The 18,622-nt window shown below is 35.7% G+C and overlaps 1 protein-coding gene across 1 annotated transcript in view; it reads left to right on the forward strand.

Annotated features, from left to right (window-relative positions):
- The window catches only part of LOC140158860 (dynein axonemal heavy chain 3-like), a 115,888-nt gene extending 112,546 nt beyond the window's left edge, over window positions 1-3,342 (forward strand). The window contains exons 82-84 of the mRNA XM_072182115.1: window positions 675-785; window positions 1,827-1,887; window positions 2,605-3,342. Of these exons, the coding sequence (XP_072038216.1) occupies window positions 675-785; window positions 1,827-1,887; window positions 2,605-2,750 (318 nt within the window). The 3' untranslated portion in view covers window positions 2,751-3,342. The remainder of the gene's footprint in view (window positions 1-674; window positions 786-1,826; window positions 1,888-2,604) is intronic.
- The last annotated feature ends 15,280 nt before the right edge of the window (window positions 3,343-18,622 follow it).

Raw genomic sequence — 18,622 nt, forward strand, 5'->3', positions numbered from 1 at the left:
AAAATTGTATGACAATTAAGTAGCATTGTTCGCCAAGTTCAATTGATGTATATAATCTATTACACAAATTTGGCTTTTCCACATAACATCCATGCACCCCTGTGGAACACATGACCTTAATCTCCCACACAGGGTGTGCAGATTTTAAATGAATCACACATTCAGATAATCCCTTTTGAAATTTACACTCCCTGTGTAGAAGATTAAGGTCATGTCTTGCATTGTGGTGTATGGATTTCAAATGTAACAGCCAAGAGGAAAAAGCATTTTGAGGCCAGCTAGAGGCCAACTTCAATCAATAAAATACAATTCCATTCACGAAGAGAATTTTTTTTATTTTCGTTCATCCTGCTTTCATTCCAAAATCAATAATATGATAAAAAATGTTTATTGAATGATTATATTGTATTAGCCACATGTTTTTGCCTTGTAAATGTAATGTTTTGTCTTTTTAAACCTACATGTTGGATATACGGCACAATAAACAAATTTATCATTTATTGAACAAAGTGAATACTAAATATATTGCTCTAACTTAGTGTGAAGAATCTGTTGGCTCTCTTTTAATATAAGACACTTTTGACACATTTTCTGAACAAGAAATCAAAGCTAATTATACCAAAAATGCACTAACATCATTGATTTCTAAAACCTTACATTATGTTGTTTCACAGGAGGATGGTGTGTACATCAAAGGTTTGTTTATAGAGGGAGCCAGATGGGATCGTCAAACCAAAGTTATTGCTGAGTCGCTGCCAAAAATCCTCTACGATGTTTTACCTGTTGTATCCTTGGTTATAGAATAATAATATTACAACTAAACACTAGGCAAATGTTGCAATTCAATGTTAACCCCCAGTAACATACAAAATGGGTCACAGCCCCCACTATTGTCATTTAGTCCGGGGAAAGTGCAACCATTCAGGGAAATGCACCTAGTGTCCTTTCCTTCCAATGCTTCAGAGCATGCAAATGAGGTGTCATAGCTTTGAAAAACCTGTTTTCTTCTTCCTCTGAAGATCGTTTGGCCGGATAACAGAGATATCCATATAAAAGAGATCTGGATATAGGTTGGACTTTACATTGATTTGAGTCTGTTGATGTGTATACTATCATTGCATTCATCTTTATTGAAATCCGATTATGACTGTGTGATGGATCGACCATCACATGTGACATCACCAACATCTAGAATTGGGATAGAGTAAATCAAGTTAGCTGGGTCAGTAAGGCATTAGATCTGATGTATTGGTGTGAATTGGAGCCTGGTGCAGTCCTGTTTGTTCTCATGAAATAATTGAGCTAACTTGAATTTGAATTCCCTGGATAAGGAACTAACTACTTATTGTCTCAGTTACCTGTCGAAAACTTTTGGGGCTGGCTGTGATGGTTAAATGAGATGTAGGCTGACTAGGGTACTCATGCACATATTTTGGGGAAGCGGCAAAAAAAGAATGGGCAGCAAGAAGAATTATTAATGGAAAAAAGGGCTGCAAAATTAGCTTTTCTGCAGCCCCCAGGTAGGAGCAGCCACAGTACGCCACTGGTACTGTGCCTATATAGTGTTGTGGCCCTGAATGATGCTATATAGTTAATATGGTGTTTCTTTTGCCATAGCAGTCAGCAAATTCCTGTCTTGGGCCATAGCGGTCAGCAAATTCCTGTTTAAGTGTGCTGAGGCTCACAGACTTGTGCCTGTGCATAATGCACTCTAAATCACTGTGCCTTTTTGGTCAATATTCTGCTATGTACAACAGTCTTATGATGGGGAGAATAAAGTAAACATATGGATATGCCTTTTGAATCCTTGACTAATTTCTGTTCAGATATGGCTGAAACCAGGTGAAAGGTCAAGTTTCACTGATGCAGAAACTTACTCATGTCCAGGTAGGTGTATATAAAATTGAATAAAGGAATGTCATCATGCAATAGATGCCATAAGGTGTTTCACCTCAACCCCTGATTCCAGAAACCTGCTAAACTACTTTTTCCAAATAAAATATCTGTTATGTGGGTCTTCCTGTGAATGTAACAAAGCCTAATTTTAAACAAATTACCTTTTGCACTTTACCGGCAATGATATGTTGCAGAAGAACTTGAATGATTTATCTGTACATTATACATGAATGAACTTTTTCAACTTTGTACCTGTAAATATATACATCAAAGAAGCATTGAACTTTGTTTTTGTAATCAAAAAAACATTTTAACATTGTATCTGTAAATTCATACATCAAAGACACTTTTTAACTTTGTACCTCATTTGTACCTTTAAATACATAAGGATTAAAACAAAATGTTTGATTGGCGTAACCCGACCGACCCTAAAAATAGGCCCGACCCTAGACTTTTTTTTCTATTTTTTTTGCAAAAAATGAATAAAAATATAAAAAAGATTGAAATTTAAAAAAAAAGGAAAAAAATCACAATTTTCAGCTTAAAACGTGTGTAAAAAAAAAATTTCCGACCGACCTTCCCTAATTTTTTTTTCATGTTACGCCAATCAAACAATTTTCTTTAGGCCTAAATTAAAAACTTGTTTAATTTTGTACAATACCTACGTCAAAGAACCAATTTAACTTTGCATCTGTGACCTTGTTTCAGTGTATAAAACCAGTGCAAGAAGAGGAACCTTGTCTACCACAGGGCATTCTACTAACTTTGTACTTTACATAGATCTACCATCTGATAAGTCACCTAACCATTGGATCAATAGAGGAGTTGCAACGCTATGTCAACTAGATGACTAAGGCAGAACTAAGAGAGAACTTTGTATTCTACTAACTTTGTAATCTATAGAGAGCTACCATCTGATATTATCTAACCATTGGATAAAAAGAGGAGTAGCATTACCATGTCAATTAGATGACTATTATTATAAACCAGTAATTAAACTGGTTACAGAGGCACAGGGGTCACTCAAAACATAGAAAAGAGTCAGATTTTGAGCATTTAGTGTAGGTGATCGTTTCGGGGCCATTTTTAGCTATATCGACACCTAGGATGTCATTTTTGAACCTGAAATATCGCTATTTAGGGTAACATATTTTCTGGTTCCAAAGTATTATTTGAAAGAATTGATGAATAGTACTTCAAATAAGTGACAATAATTTTAAAATCTTCATAAGCTACGGTCTGAGACGTACCTAGTGCTTTAATAGTATTTTTACATCATGTGATTTAAAGTGACATTTAGGGTATTAAATGTTGACAATTATGTCATTTATAGTTCATTGGCGTGTCCAGGATCTTTTCCTGCTGGGGGCTCAGAGGAGCTTTCAGAGTTAATGCGGTGGGCTTAATGGCTAAAATCGCCAAAAACGGCTCAGTGATTTTACATGATTTTTACTAGTAACAAAAAGTGTGGGGGGCTTCAGCACCCAAAGCCCCCCCCCCCCCCGGACATGACACTGTAGTTACGCCATTTAGGATCTATTTTGAAGGTTGGTTAATGAACATAGGTAGCACTTTTATATTCGCTTGGACACTTTACTTAGTTCAATGATCCTCCCAGCACCTTTATTTCAATATATCAAACTCCCCAATTTTGAAATGTGCAACATGTTTACTCCAACATTGATTGGTTGGGGGTTAATTAGGTTGGAATCTATACAAATGAAATATCACATGTTTCAAGTGGAGGTATATTTATATTAACATGCTGGTCATCCCCACCATGTCTAGATGCACATACCTCAGGGTCATTGCTGAAGCTTCCACATAGCGCGATATCTGACAGATTTTTTATCTGTACAATTCTGCAACCCAGTACAACTGCACTTTGGTGTATGCTGAACATACGCAAGAAGATGAAGGAAATATGAACAAGAATCCCATGGAATTTTGCACTTATTTTTATTCTTTTTGGATAAGTACAGTCCACGTTACATCATCAATTTTAGGGAAAATCAACATTAAGTGCCTTGCATAATGCTGAAATGTGTAAAATTACATTGAAACATGTCAACTTTGAACCAATTATTATTTTGATTCCATCCATTGCATTTGTGTGTGCCTTTTATTATGACATAATTATATATATTTTTCATTTATAATTTGTAATAAAATGTAAATTGTATATTACCAGGTACAGGTTATATTTGCAAGTCAATGCTAATGCAAAAACACATGGTATATCATTAAAACAGGGTATTTATCTGTATTTTTTCTACATGTTTTGCTATTGCATGATGCTATATTATAACATTTAATATTGCTAGACTATTTATAATGAATATATAACATTAAAAGAAACAAATTTACTCCATTTTCACTACGATTCGTTTCGCCCGAAGGCTCCTCCCTACACGCTCTCCTTCACAGGATCGAGCACTCTATTTAATGAAAGAAGAAACACAACTTTATGTATAATGAATATATATATATATATACATTGTACATGTAATTATGTTTAAATATATAATATAAATTGTATTATACCTATTGGATAATCAGAGGATATTTAAATGTAAAAGTACATAAAATCAACATTATAATAATATTTTGAAAAGTAATGTTTAAAAAGTTTTAATAAATGTAGAGTTCCACTGTATGGTAAGCTGCCTTTATATGACAATGAGTTATTCCATTTAAATTCCATACACACCCTATGGAAGACATGACCTTAATCTTCCACACAGGGAGTGTGAATGGGTGACTCCATTTAAAATCTACACCCCTTCTGTGGGAGATTAAGGTCATGTCTTCCACAGGGGGTGAATGGCCTATTTCATTGTTGTAGTGAAATAATAAAAATCCGTCCAATGATAGGTAATGATATATTTTAATTTTATGTATTGTTAATATCAGTATGATATCATACATATGGCATAGGTCGTAGCTATTACAATAGTGTGCCTGTGCCATATCAGATGACATGTGTTTTATGTATATAATACAAAGCATGTATATATTAATGCAAAGGTATTATTTTTGTGAAAATTTGTATTTCATGAAGGCTAATGTAACATTACAATAATAAAATAACAGTATGAATATATATGTATTTAGGAAAGTGGCTGTTCTGTGTAAATATGGAATGGGGTTGGTAGTCTGTAGGTCAGGATTGCAGAATATTTATATAACCTGACATTGAAATATTTTCTGTACAACATTTGTTGGGATTATATCACTCTAGATCAGTAAGATAATACTTGTATTATATAGAGACTTTTAAAGAAAGGGTGGCTGAGGTGGAACTACAGTTATTGTGAACTGTAATCAAGCTGTATTAAGAACTATTTAAAATCTTGTAGCTATATTACGCTTTTGCATTTTCTCCAGGTGACCAAACATTTTTATATCTGACAGATTGGGGAGTAAACCACTGGTTATTTTTTTACCTGCATAATTATTTCCACAGATTAATACACAGGTTGTGAATTTGCAAAGTACTTGTAGTTTCTATTTAGCTATGTTGCATGCATATTCATGAGTGCTAGTGTTCTATTGCAAATGATCCTACCAAAATTAAAAGAAAGATGCTATGATCATGATTGAATTTTGGAAAAATATGTTATGACCAGTGGCAGCCTTCTTATGCTATAACCAAGCAAACACAAAATGTTTTACTGAAAACGCTCAAATGTCAGGTTATATAAAGGGTATAAAATGTTTTCATAACATTATACAAAACATTCTAACATAATGTTGACTAAATATTTTGCCCCAAACATTGTGTTTGCCAAAAAATATTTTGCAATAACATTTTGACAATCATTTTTAAAATATAGCATTTAAAAAAATATTTCCATGACCTTTTTTTATAACCTGACATTTAAATGTTATTTAAATTTTTTGACCAAAATCAAAATACACTTATAAAACATTTTAAAAACATTTTTTGTTTGCTGGAAATCCATGGTTATTCCACAATTGATCATGTTATTTATAAGTTTTACACAATTATGTCCCATAGATCAGTAAACAATTTTGTATAAATTTTAACAAGCTGATATTTTTCATTCCAATAATATGTAGGCATACAACCTTCAGTACGTGACATGTTGCATCTCTAAACTATATTACAGTGTTGTATTTTATTTTTAGCCTAAATGATGAATATGAACATGATAAGACTTGTGTATGATTTATTTGACTTTATTAAAAAAATCAGTATAGAGGCAAATCGTATTCTTGTGTTTATTTTCTGTTCAAATGGTTTCTTTATTTTCAGTTGAGTGTGCATCAATCAGCAATAAGGTACACTTTCCAATCAACCATTTTTGGAATTCAATCTAATTTCTTGAAAGTTACGTGACCTGTTCCACCTTATCCCTTGTCAGTGTCGTAAGCAAGGGGCAGCTGTCCACCCACCACTTTGAGAAGTCTCCCCCTCCCATGATGCCTACCTTTTGTTCTCCCCCCCTCACCTCTGAAAAAGGCTTGGCCTTTACTACTGTCCCTTGGTAGTCTTGTTGGGAGTGTCGCAGATAGCTGTGTGGTAAACTCATACAGCCAGTGGCGTAACACAGGGGGAGGGGGAAATTTTCCCTAATGTTAAGGGATAAAATTGGGGGGGTGCCAAAGAGTAAAGTGTGTCACTAAAATGATCAAAAATGGATCAAAAAAATTGAAAAATCAGACGAAAATGTGGCAAATGGGGACAAAATTTGACAAATCTGATGAAAATGTGGCAAATGGCGATGGAAATTTGAACAATCGGCACAACAATATTTACCAATTTTGTTGAAAATGTGGTGTTTTTTCTCCCACACACGCACACTATAAGGCACCTCATGGAGCATGCCATCTTCAGTAGATAGCAGTGATATCGCACAATCACACATTTTGATCTGGTTTTTTTCTCCTTTGGAGTTGTGACCTACTGGTTTGGAACCTTCTTTCAGGTAAAACTAAGGAGTAGGGATAAGTCAAGATACTAGGAATTATAGGATCTCAATTTACATGATCTGCAGCAGTCTTGCAAAAGATGCTCATCAAGCAAATTTTCAAATAAAGGGAGGGTCTTTCAGTGACATCAAAACAAAGGTCTTTCAGTGACAGCTGCTTGGAAAAGGGTGGGTGGCTTGAAGTGACAAGACTTAAAAAAGGGATCTTTCAGTGACCAATTAGGATCTTTTTGGCATATTAGTAATACACATGTCCGAACTTGCACCTAAATGGAATTAGCCAAATGTGTTGTGTTGTCAACAGAGCAAAGTTTGACATGAAGTCAAAATCCATGATTTCACTTTATATTTAGTATTTCAGCTCAAAATGGACAGAAACCCTTCCCGACAGGGTCAGTAGTAAGCGGGCGGCCGGGATGCCATGGTCGCCCACTTTTGAGAAATTTGTTATGTTTTTCTTTATATCTTAATTCAATTTGGGCATATATTTGTATTTTGGCCGCCCCACATTTGTGATGGCCGCCCCACATTTTTCAACCTTGCTACGGCCCTGCTTCCCGACAATTATTAGTAGTAGTATTTCAGCATTTTGAGTATAAAATTATTTGAAGGAAATCGTACATTAAGTAAGAAATAGGGTCTGTTGGTGAAAAAAGGGCTCTTTTTGCGACAAGTTACACCAGTAAAAACAACTGATCGGGTGATATCAGACTCAAAATAGCAAGTCTGTTTAGTAGTTGGTCATTAGGAAAAGTTATAGGTAACAGTATGAGTACAAACCTAATTTTCTAGTTTTTATTATCATTATTATTTTATCAAAATGTGGTGGATGTGTCAGTGTGATTTGCAATATTAAGCACTGCTGATGCGGAAACTGTCATTACTCGTATTGGGTGACAAGACCGGCGAAAATGTGGTGCCAAATTCAAACAATCGTATACATACTGCAGTTACTGTCCGTTTTCCTATACACAATACACAGAGCTCTCACAATTGACGCGTGAAAATATAGTTTTGTAACATGTCCTAAATTTTTAGCTAATTTAGGTGTTTGGAAATATTCGCACTTTGGTGTTTTAGTGTATGTTATAGGTAATAGGACATTGCCTAGTTAACGTCACTGTGAAAAATAACCGGCCAATATTTAAAGTATTCTCTGAAATTCTAGTAAATATAGTTTTGTAACATGTCCTAAATTTTTAGCTAATTTAGGTGTTTGGAAATATTTGCACTTTGTGTTTTAGGAAGGATATGTTGTTACGAGTCGTACTTGACTCAAGGCCAAAATCGCCTTTTACCCGAACTCACACGAATGCACAACACAAATACACTGTTTGATTATGCTAACAAAATCTAAGTCTTTAATTGAAAGCACGTTATTATTGGTACAATATATGACAACAATGCACATACACAATAATCAAATATAATCACTCTTTATCTATTTAGTACTTAGCCAGCATTCTTCTTCTTGGTGATCATAAAGTTCTTGCAATATTCTGGACTACTGATGTAATATATCCTTATTCACTTGTCCTGCGAAAATCAGCGAAGTCCTTTGTACACTTGCATTGATAAATCCTTGCATGTATAAAATCCTCATACGAAAATGGTGTTACTTTCTCCCAAGTACTAAACTCCTTGCGTCGTTCTCCAAACACATTCGTAACTCTTTGCGCAGGTCTCCCACTCACTTTACTCCTTGCGCCTTTCTCCAATATTAAACTCCTTAAGCAGTTCTCCAAATTTAACTCCTTGCGCTGCTTTCTCCAAACTTGGTGCTATTTCCACCTTTCACACAATATCTTCAGGAAGCAGGACTGCGATGCAGTTGTCCCCACTTATTTTGACAGTTGCGTTGAATCAAAACACCAGACTTCAGCAAGTCGACAGAAGAATATATATTCCTTTCTTGGAAGAAGTACGTTCCTTGACGTATTCTAGATCTTCTCCGACAACACTGGTAAATAGTAGTACTTTGACTACATAAAATATTTCTGGTTTGCAATTTCCTTTCTTTGAAGGAATTGGACTGTAAGCAGTAGCGTAGCCAGCGGGGGGGCAGGTGGGGCAGAGTGCCCCCCCTGACAAAAAATGAAAGAAAAAGTGCCCTCTGACAAAAAAATGAGAGAGAAAATCAGGAGGGCAAAGGAAAAGAAAAAGGGCAAGGAGCCCTTTTCTAGCAAAATTCAGGGCCAAAATAGTGTAAAATACAAAAATTTTCCGCGCTACTCGCGCAAATTGTAACAATAAAGCCCTTTTTAGCCGGATAATGGGAAAATAGTGTAAAATACCATTTTTTTCAAGGCTTACGCGCACATCATCCCAATAAGGCCCTTTTCGGGAAGCTCAAGACATACAGTCTCTATGTATTGTATGATGCAACTACAATTTTATTCGTCTGTGCCCCCAAAATTTTATTTTGCCCCCCCTGACCAAGAAAGCTGGCTACGCCCCTGACTGTAAGCATAGCCCAGATCAACACTATCAACTGTGACAATATTATAAAGGCTATTGCAGCCTGTCAGATCTGTATCCAGATGATAATAATTGTAACAAAATTTCATAAAGTCGCCTCTACAATCCGCAGTAGACCCTGATGTCTTACTTTGGTCCATTTTCGTAGCTTTGAAATAACCATAATTTCAGCATGTCGGTGAAGACGAAATAATAGCCCTGTGGGCACACAACGGTATCCGTACTTGACGAGATCCATCTCCATATCTACATCGCTCAGAGGCTGTTTTAAATAGCACTGCACTGTAGGAAACTCATGATCTCCAGGGCCACATTCAGTAATACTTCTTGAGTATCCTGATGTTAACTGGTTAACATTAAATACCCTCTTTTTGAGAGCTGTTGCTACATCCATTCACATTTAATCATATCGATACAGGTCTGCCTAGAATTATTGCAAACATGATGTTTTGAAGCAAATCTGGGATTTTCCCAATGTTCTAATAATAGACATTCACCTTTAACATTACATCACTTCCTGTGGGTTTTTCCCACTATTTCAGTTCACTTTACTATCTCAGGGGATTTTCCCCTTGACATAAATAGTCTTGATTAATGATGTTGTTATTGCAGTCATCTGGGTTTTCCCCATGATGTCATAATAAACAAACTATTGCATGATTATACAGGTAACTTCCCCTATTTCATGATGCACAATTATACAGGGTACATCACAATGTAAACGACAGATAACACCAAAAAATATGAAGAAATTATTTCCAAACCATGTTAAGTCTGCAAACCATTATGCTTCTCATTTTCAAGAATGCTGGTTAACAATAGGCACACTATTGTCTCATTTCCTAAACAAAGGCCCATGCAGTATTGTTACCTTGCGTTCGCTTTATAAATGTTCACCCAACTGAAACTACAATACCAGCTTATTGCTCATTGCACAGGTAAAACAGAAACATGTGTAGTGTGGATTTAACCAGAGAAGATCTGATTTAATCAGTTGAGCTGTTTTCAATGAGTGTTATCTTGGTTTAATAGCTTTTAATGGGGTTTAAGTCCTGCAAAGGTCGTGGTGAATTCTACTGTAGACATGACTGCATCATGATTTTTTTTGTTAAAATTGAATCCCCTCATCTTATTAATGATATATTATTATAACAAAAACAAATATTTTATTTTGATGGATGTTTGCCATTTTCTGTTACTTTTATGTTAAACTGGATTTTAGATGTTCTTCATGCCCCAGAATTCAAAGAAGCTCAAAGACAAGCTAATACAAAGGGGTTGAAGCCAGTGTGGTTATTGCGCCCTCTTTGAACAAAAAATGATTTTCCTCAACATCTGAACAATGCATGGCCAGGTCCTGGCCAGATAGTTATTATCCAGGGGCCATAGCTGCCATACTAGGGTACTAGGGTAGAGCTACCCCCTATGAGAACTCTTGAGTCTTGACCCCACCCACCCCCTTGGCTTCACTGAGAGATGCTTGTCACCCTATTTTTTGTACTTTTTAGCCCATTTTTGATCATCATTGTTTACCCCGGGCCTTTGCCTTGCTCCTCTTTGCGCCCCCTCTGAAAAAAGTCACTAGGAGGCACTAAGGGAACGTTCATAAATACCTTGGTGGGGGGGGCTGGAAAATTTGTAGGGGGGGTCAAAAAAGTTTTGACCTCCCAAAAAGGGGGGTGAAAAAGTTTTGAACGTGGCAAAAGGGGGGTCAAGAAAGTTTTGACACCCATAAAGGGGGGGGGGGGTCCAAAAAGTTAAATAAAAATTTGTGCGCTATGCGCGCACATTATCACAATAAAGCCCTTTTCATCCCGATCATAGGTGTAAATAGAGTAAAATACAAAATTTTTGCGCGCTACGCGAGCACATCCAGTAAAGCATTTTTTTAAAGCTCCGGTATATATGTATGTAAAGCAACTGCAATTGTTTTTCGTCTGTGCCCCAAAATTTTATTTGCCCCCCCCCCCACACCAAGAAAGCTGGATACACCCCTGATACATCCGTGCAATAACTTTTGAGACCTTATTTGAAAGCAATTTATTTATATTTTATGATGTCCTGACAATTTAGGCCTATTATAGACATAAGGCCTGTAAGAGTGACACTGATAAATGATACATTTATTGCGGATCTGTTTGCTTGAATTTGTAACAAGGTTCAAACTGTATAAGTTTAATCCACTATACTAGTAAAATAAAGCATTACTTATAGTGGAAACAAGTGCGGATTATATTAAGTACTAGTATATCTTCATTATGTGTGTGTGTGTGGGGGGGGTAAAAAGTCTGGGTGTATACAAAAGGGGGGGTCAAAAAAGTTTTCAGTCCATAAAGAGGGGGGGTTCTAAAAGTTTAACATACAGACAGAGGGGGGGTCAAAAAAGTTTTGACATACCGAAATCAAAATTTTCCAGCCCCCCCTACCAAAGTATTTATGAACGTTCCTAAGCCTTTCAAGTGATGAAAAGGTAGGTAAAGCATTTCATGGGAACAAACTAAAAGTTTGATGACGTTATAAGCGAAATTGGGGTGGGGAAGTCTGAATACGCTAAAAAGCCAGTTATATTTTGATCAAAGTTTTTTTTGGGGGGGGTTGGAATTTTCAACATTGCATTTCAGGGAGGGGAGGACAGCCTCCTAAAGCACTAACGTTTGTAGGATTTCTCATTGTATTTCTCATGTGCAATACAAAATTTGACCAAAAATTAATAACTAAAACTTCTTCAGTTTTTTCATCCAATCCCAATAATTTTTTTGTTTTTCCATTTTTATTCCCTGTACTTGGGACTGGTGGGTGGAGAAAAGTTACAGAAAACCACCAGCCCCCTTCTTCATGTCAGCCATACAATATTATAAACAAATATGCAATTATTCCTTTAAGCCCAAATTAAAGTTTGATATGCAGTTACACTTGTAATTATTGACACCCACCACTCACTAGTGCTGTGATGTATACACCACACAAGCTGAAGCCAGGACATAAGAAAAAGAATAGTAAAAAAGCAGAAGCTGAACCAGGCCTGACAAAAGCACAAAACGAGAACTATCCCAGCACTGTCATAAGCGGTGAGTGTCAATTGAAATATAAATGAGACATCACATTCAAGAGAGAATCAAATTCAAGGCATCATAATCATATGGTTGAACAAACACTCGATCAAATCTACATACCCAGGGTTTTTAACAAAAAACAACAACAACAGACCCATCCCCAGACAAGAACCCTCCCACAATCCCCACACCACACCACATTCACACAAAAACAGAAAACAGAGAGACAAACAAGAATGGTAACTGTTCCCTTTCAAAAAACAGACAAAGATTCTGTAGAAATATCTATGGCTGATGCAAAAAAACAACAAAAAAATTAAAAAATAAAAACATTTGAATACTTATGCAAAGAAAAGCAGGAGATTAAATTCCTCTTAAGAACTCGGATCAAAAGAAAATTTCTTGAAGTGTTTGGACAATTTGCCTCTGTTTTCAGCAATTTTTTTCTCTGTATTAAATTTAATCTTAACCAAATTCTTATAGGCTTGAAAATTAGGAGCAACTTTCTGGAACTTACATCTATGAATGTAAAATTTCATACAAAGGATAAGAAAATTAATAGTATTTTTATGATCAGAATCTTCAATGTCCAAACCAAACATTTTCTGAAAATTGGAAAATTGCAAATTCTCACCAGTTTTGCTTTCAATTAAGTCACACAAATTATCCCATAAAGGAATAATTTTATCACACTCACAAAATAAGTGGATAAGAGTCTCATCAAATTTATCACAAAAATAGCAAAGTGGGGAATCAATTCTACCAATCTTATGAAGAAATTTGTTAGTGCAGACTGCCCTATGAAAGATTTTGAAGTAAAAAGCCTTTAAGGATGCACACAGGATCACTGAAGTGTTACATGGCCAAAATTGAGTTTTCATCACTAATGTCATCTTCAAACCGTATTTTATCTTGTCATTAATAGATTTTAAAGAAATCTTAAAAGTTGAACCATAAGAAAAGCTATTTTAAAGACCCTTTTTTATTAAAAATTCGTCAAAATGCAAAAGCAAATAAATCATTGTTTTCCCGCAATAGATCGCGTTCTCGTAACGCGTACTGCGGCGTACAGCTAGCAAAGACACGCACACGTGTAAACTGGATGGGCGAGGTGATTACTGATTGAGGCGCTGGAGTGGCCAATCGCGATCACTACCGTATTTTATCGTATTGATCTCTTCAAAGGTAGGTAAAGATTGCACCATTGCATTGCGAAACTGCGGGCCGACAGACCACCACCGTCCCCGTCCCAGAATCAGTAGGCCTACTCGATAAATTTCGCCAAAAAAGTGCTGATATAGTGGTATAAATTATAGGGTTTTTTTTTATATGAACATATAGTGAATTTTTTGTTTGTTTTTGTTTTGTTTTTCAAGTTTCATTCTGAACTTGAAAAGATAAAATGTATCTGTAAGAAGTAGTTACCCGTAAGAAGCCCTGTAATGATGACGCAATCTGGTAGATACGATAGAAAACGTAGGCCCTAAATATTTTGCTAGTATGCTAGACTTAGCCCGTATAGTACATCATTAGGCTTATTATTTTATGTTTAAAAATTCGTTTTATTTCACTCATTCATTCATTCATTCATTCATTCATTCATTCATTCATTCATTTCATTGTTAGTAGGCCTATTTGATTTACCAAGTTGGTGTAGTTGGACAATAATAGGCCTATTATATTAGCTTATATTTTATGCAGTCCCAGCCTTGGTTCGGGAGCCTCTGCGGTCGTTCAGTCTCGTCTTCATTTTGAAGACCATACAAAATAGGCAAGCAGTTACTACCGGTAGGCCTATATTAGATACCTAAAGGACCCGAATAATGTTTCAAAGTGTTATTAAAACACGGATTTAAGATTCGTTTTCAAACGTTCTCTACTCCTGATTGACCATTAACGCAATGTCAAAAACGTTGACATTTCAATAGGCCTACATCATGTTGACCATCTAGGCATAGGGCTATAGGCCTAACTCTATGTCAAAAATGTCGATATTTGAAATCGGCATAGCGAGCACGCGTTTATGAAAGCATTTTCATGAATGTTTTAATGCTAAATAATAATTTCAAACGAGAAATATAATCGAAAACGCAAATTCGTGCTTTTTTCATAACCCATTTTAACTACATTTCCATTAGTATGCCTATTAGGTCTACCATGCCATGATTGCGATAACTGACCTTTTGGTTTTACAACACTTTTTGCGAATGTTTTGGCCGAATGCCTTTTTATTTGCAATGTTTGTCTGGCTTTCAACTTTCACGTTTTCTGCATGCTTTAAAAGGTAATTACTGCTTTAAAGCATTTTCCGTGAATGTTTTCATGCAGTGTTTTAAAACGCTCTTTATAGCATGGAAAGCATGATGCCTATATAGGCCTACGGTAGGCCTACTGCATAAACCATAATCTAATTTAAAGCCATAAGTGTTCCGTTTTCTATTCGGTTTTGTTAGGCTATGTAAATTTCCGTGTTTTTCAGTTTTCTTGTGACCTCTCCGTGTTTTGCCCGTTTAACATATATATATAGGCCTACTTTTTGTCCGTTTTACAAGAAGTTTATTCAAGACATATTACAACTTTTACCCCACTTTTTACACGTTTATTTGATTGAAAACAAAAACAGACACACTTTTTTTTTGTTGTTGTTGTATTTTATTCACTTTTTATGCGGTACAAAATATTTTACAACTTTGATATTCCGTAACAAACAATTACAATAACAAAAACGGAATATTGAGTATTAAAAATGCGACACATCAGAATCTTTTAAAATTTTACTTGGGATTCCTGTGGTGTAGGCCTAGCTTTAACGGGCGTTAAAATGCCTATCTTTGGCGCGGACGGGCCGCTGTGGTGCCTCTCAAGCACCAACTAAAAAGAAAAAGCAACGAGTAGAAACAACATCATGTTTGCGGTTCAGAAAAGGACAATGAACATAAAAATGCAATATTTGTCAACACAAAAAAAAAAAAAAAATCACCAAAAACATTGCATTTTTAAAACAAAATTATGAAAATTAGTACAAAACAGAAATCGCAATTATCATGATTATGTCTCAATTTATTCTTCATTTCATAAAACTTCCTGATTAGGCCTATCTGCTAAAATAATTGCTTGTCAGTTATTCTATGCTAATTTGAATGTTCTGATGTACGCAAATTTTAATACAGAGTATGATCTTTTTTTTATACGGAACAGGACAAAATTGTGCAAAAATAATCATGGTTTCGTTCGCGGCAACACGACCATGCACTGTGCAACTTATGAGGGCGCACCACCAAATCACTCCATGATTTATGTACCAGTGAAATTCGGTTAAAATAGTCCACCGCTTATTTGAGCTTGTTGCGGCTTTATTTTCAAAACGTATAGTCAAAATTTGCCCATTTTCAGCTCATCTGCTTCCGACAAGTGTCTACATGACAAAATATGAGAAAAAGTCCCAATGTTTTATTTCAGAGATGGAGTTTTGGCGCGAATTTGGACAATGTCCGGTTTCGAAAATTGAGTGATTTTTTAAGGTTAAATTTGCATACTTTTTTCTTTGCGGCAAAATAGCGAAAAAAGTCGACGGTTAGCAATATGTTCCGTTGAAAGAATAATATTCTATACATGATTAGCTTTAATTTGATACCAAACTTGATAGCTGAAATACGTTTTTGAACTGCTGAGCGCGATCCAAAAGTGCGTCTTTCCCTGTGTATTTCAATGGCGCATTTAATGGTGGTGCGCTCTCTTATAAGAGGCTTTCAATGTTTGTTGGGCTGTACGCGCTTCTGTACAAAAAGCGAATAAAAAACGGCCAAAAATGTTAATAAATCATTTTATTTCATTCGCAAACGCTTTAAATGACTTTTGTGATTAATTTTAGGAACATATTTTTTAGATTTATCCAAAAATACAAGTCTGTGACGTTAAGAAAAGCATGAAAAATCACTTTTGTGAGTGTTTTTGCTGTAGATTTATACCAGATCAGAATAACGCATACAAACTTGTATTTTTGCTTCAATTGCCAATATCAGTAGGCCTTGTTTTTAAGACAGAGAAAGAGAAGGGGGGTACTTTGACATAATTATGTAAATAGGCCTATATCGAAGATATTCAAAACATGAAAACACATATTTTGTACTATAAACAAAACTAAAAAATTCAAATTAGAAAGTATCTTTTAGCATCAAACATTCAATTTTCTGTCCAACAACTGCAAAAATCTGCGTATTGATGAACATGTTGAAATTTGGGTCTTTTGGTGACTCCGTGCTGATTTTTAGAACATCATTTCTTCCGAACGGCATTACAACAAGTTAACATGGGCAAGAGGACAAACTATAATTAGCTGATACCCCAATGCTTAATTTACATATAGCCAATCATAGTGCACTGCTGTTTCAGTAGTAATGAATAAACAACAGTTGTTGGTTGAGCTATCACGCATTGACCTGATGTGACCCCATGCGAGTAATCAATTTCGTATGTAAATGAGATAGAGAGGATCGCAAAGCGCATGCACATCTATCAGACTGCTGTGGCAACGCACAAGCAAATGAGGAGAAACTACAATCATTATTTGGGGAGGGGTGATGTAATTCGTGATGCCCTCGTCCCCCGCATGTTATTGCAAAAACGCAAATAAATGGAATATTTTTCTTCTTTAATATCTGTTCGTAAATTGTAAAGGCCTACGGAAAAGAAAACCAATAAACAGCATTTCCAAAATACAAAAACTAGGCCTATAAAACCCCGGAATAAAACATCAAGTCCGGCCATTAACATTGTATCGTGTATTTACAGTAAATGAATATTTTATTTAGTTTATATTCACAGATTTTATTTCAACGTAATATTTCCCAAATTTTAAAACCTAATTTTGGAATACTGATAATAATTCATTAGTCCTAAAGTAAGTCACGATGCACGGAAAAAGAGAATAAAAACCAGGAACAAATTGCTTTAAACTATCAGTGAATATTATAGTACCATTAAAAATTGCACGAAAAGCGATATAAAAGAAACCCCAATTGAAAATGCGTTCACCCAGATCCCATTGTGTATATAATGACGTCATGCCATTCATAACGTAACTATCACGCCCTGCACGGTGGGTCATTAGCATGTTATTTGATGGAATGTTTGAGATCGAAAGATGCCTATGAATATTGGACAGGTACCTATGGTAAAAATATGTCGAATGCCTTGATATTTGGCTCGAATGTGCTTTAGGGTCGACAGGAACTATTGGGCGTGTTACTATGACTATAGAGTACATGAGTGACACATAAATCGACTCTGGCCGCTGAGGTCTTGCTTCATCGATGGGTAGTTCTCATAGCATGTGTTTTCAATGGAACTTGACCGGAACAGAGGGTGGCGAGTTGTAAAAGTTATAGGTTTCGAAGCAATGGGTACATGCATATTTTTTTCACAAAAGAATACATGTTTGGTATTGATGGTTAGAGGAAATATTGAATTTACATAGGAAACAGTTACTTTATCAAAATTTGTTTCTGTTGGGAACAGGAGATTCTCAAAAACGGGGTACATGCATTTAGCCCATACCAAGCTATGCATGAAATACGGCGTGTTATTGACAATGTGTTTTGCATTGAAGGATGTCCATTTACTTGTTGTAATGGAATGTCGCAGAGGTATGAAATCTTGCAAAATGACTAGAAACTGTCTTTAGTTTACTTTAAAAGGTAAAAAATTGGATTTTGATAACTATTGCCGTTTATAAGAGGGCGCACCACCAAATCACTCCATGATTTATGTACCAGTGAAATTCGGTTAAAATAGTCCACCGCTTATTTGAGCTTGTTGCGGCTTTATTTTCAAAACGTATAGTCAAAATTTGCCCATTTTCAGCTCATCTGCTTCCGACAAGTGTCTACATGACAAAATATGAGAAAAAGTCCCAATGTTTTATTTCAGAGATGGAGTTTTGGCGCGAATTTGGACAATGTCCGGTTTCGAAAATTGAGTGATTTTTAAGGTTAAATTTGCATACTTTTTCTTTGCGGCAAAATAGCGAAAAAAGTCGACGGTTAGCAATATGTTCCGTTGAAAGAATAATATTCTATACATGATTAGCTTTAATTTGATACCAAACTTGATAGCTGAAATACGTTTTTGAACTGCTGAGCGCGATCCAAAAGTGCGTCTTTCCGTGTGTATTTCAATGGCGCATTTAATGGTGGTGCGCTCTCTTATAAGAGGCTTTCAATGTTTGTTGGGCTGTACGCG

The sequence above is a fragment of the Amphiura filiformis genome, chromosome 8, assembly GCF_039555335.1.
Source record: "Amphiura filiformis chromosome 8, Afil_fr2py, whole genome shotgun sequence".
NCBI lineage: Eukaryota > Metazoa > Echinodermata > Ophiuroidea > Amphilepidida > Amphiuridae > Amphiura > Amphiura filiformis.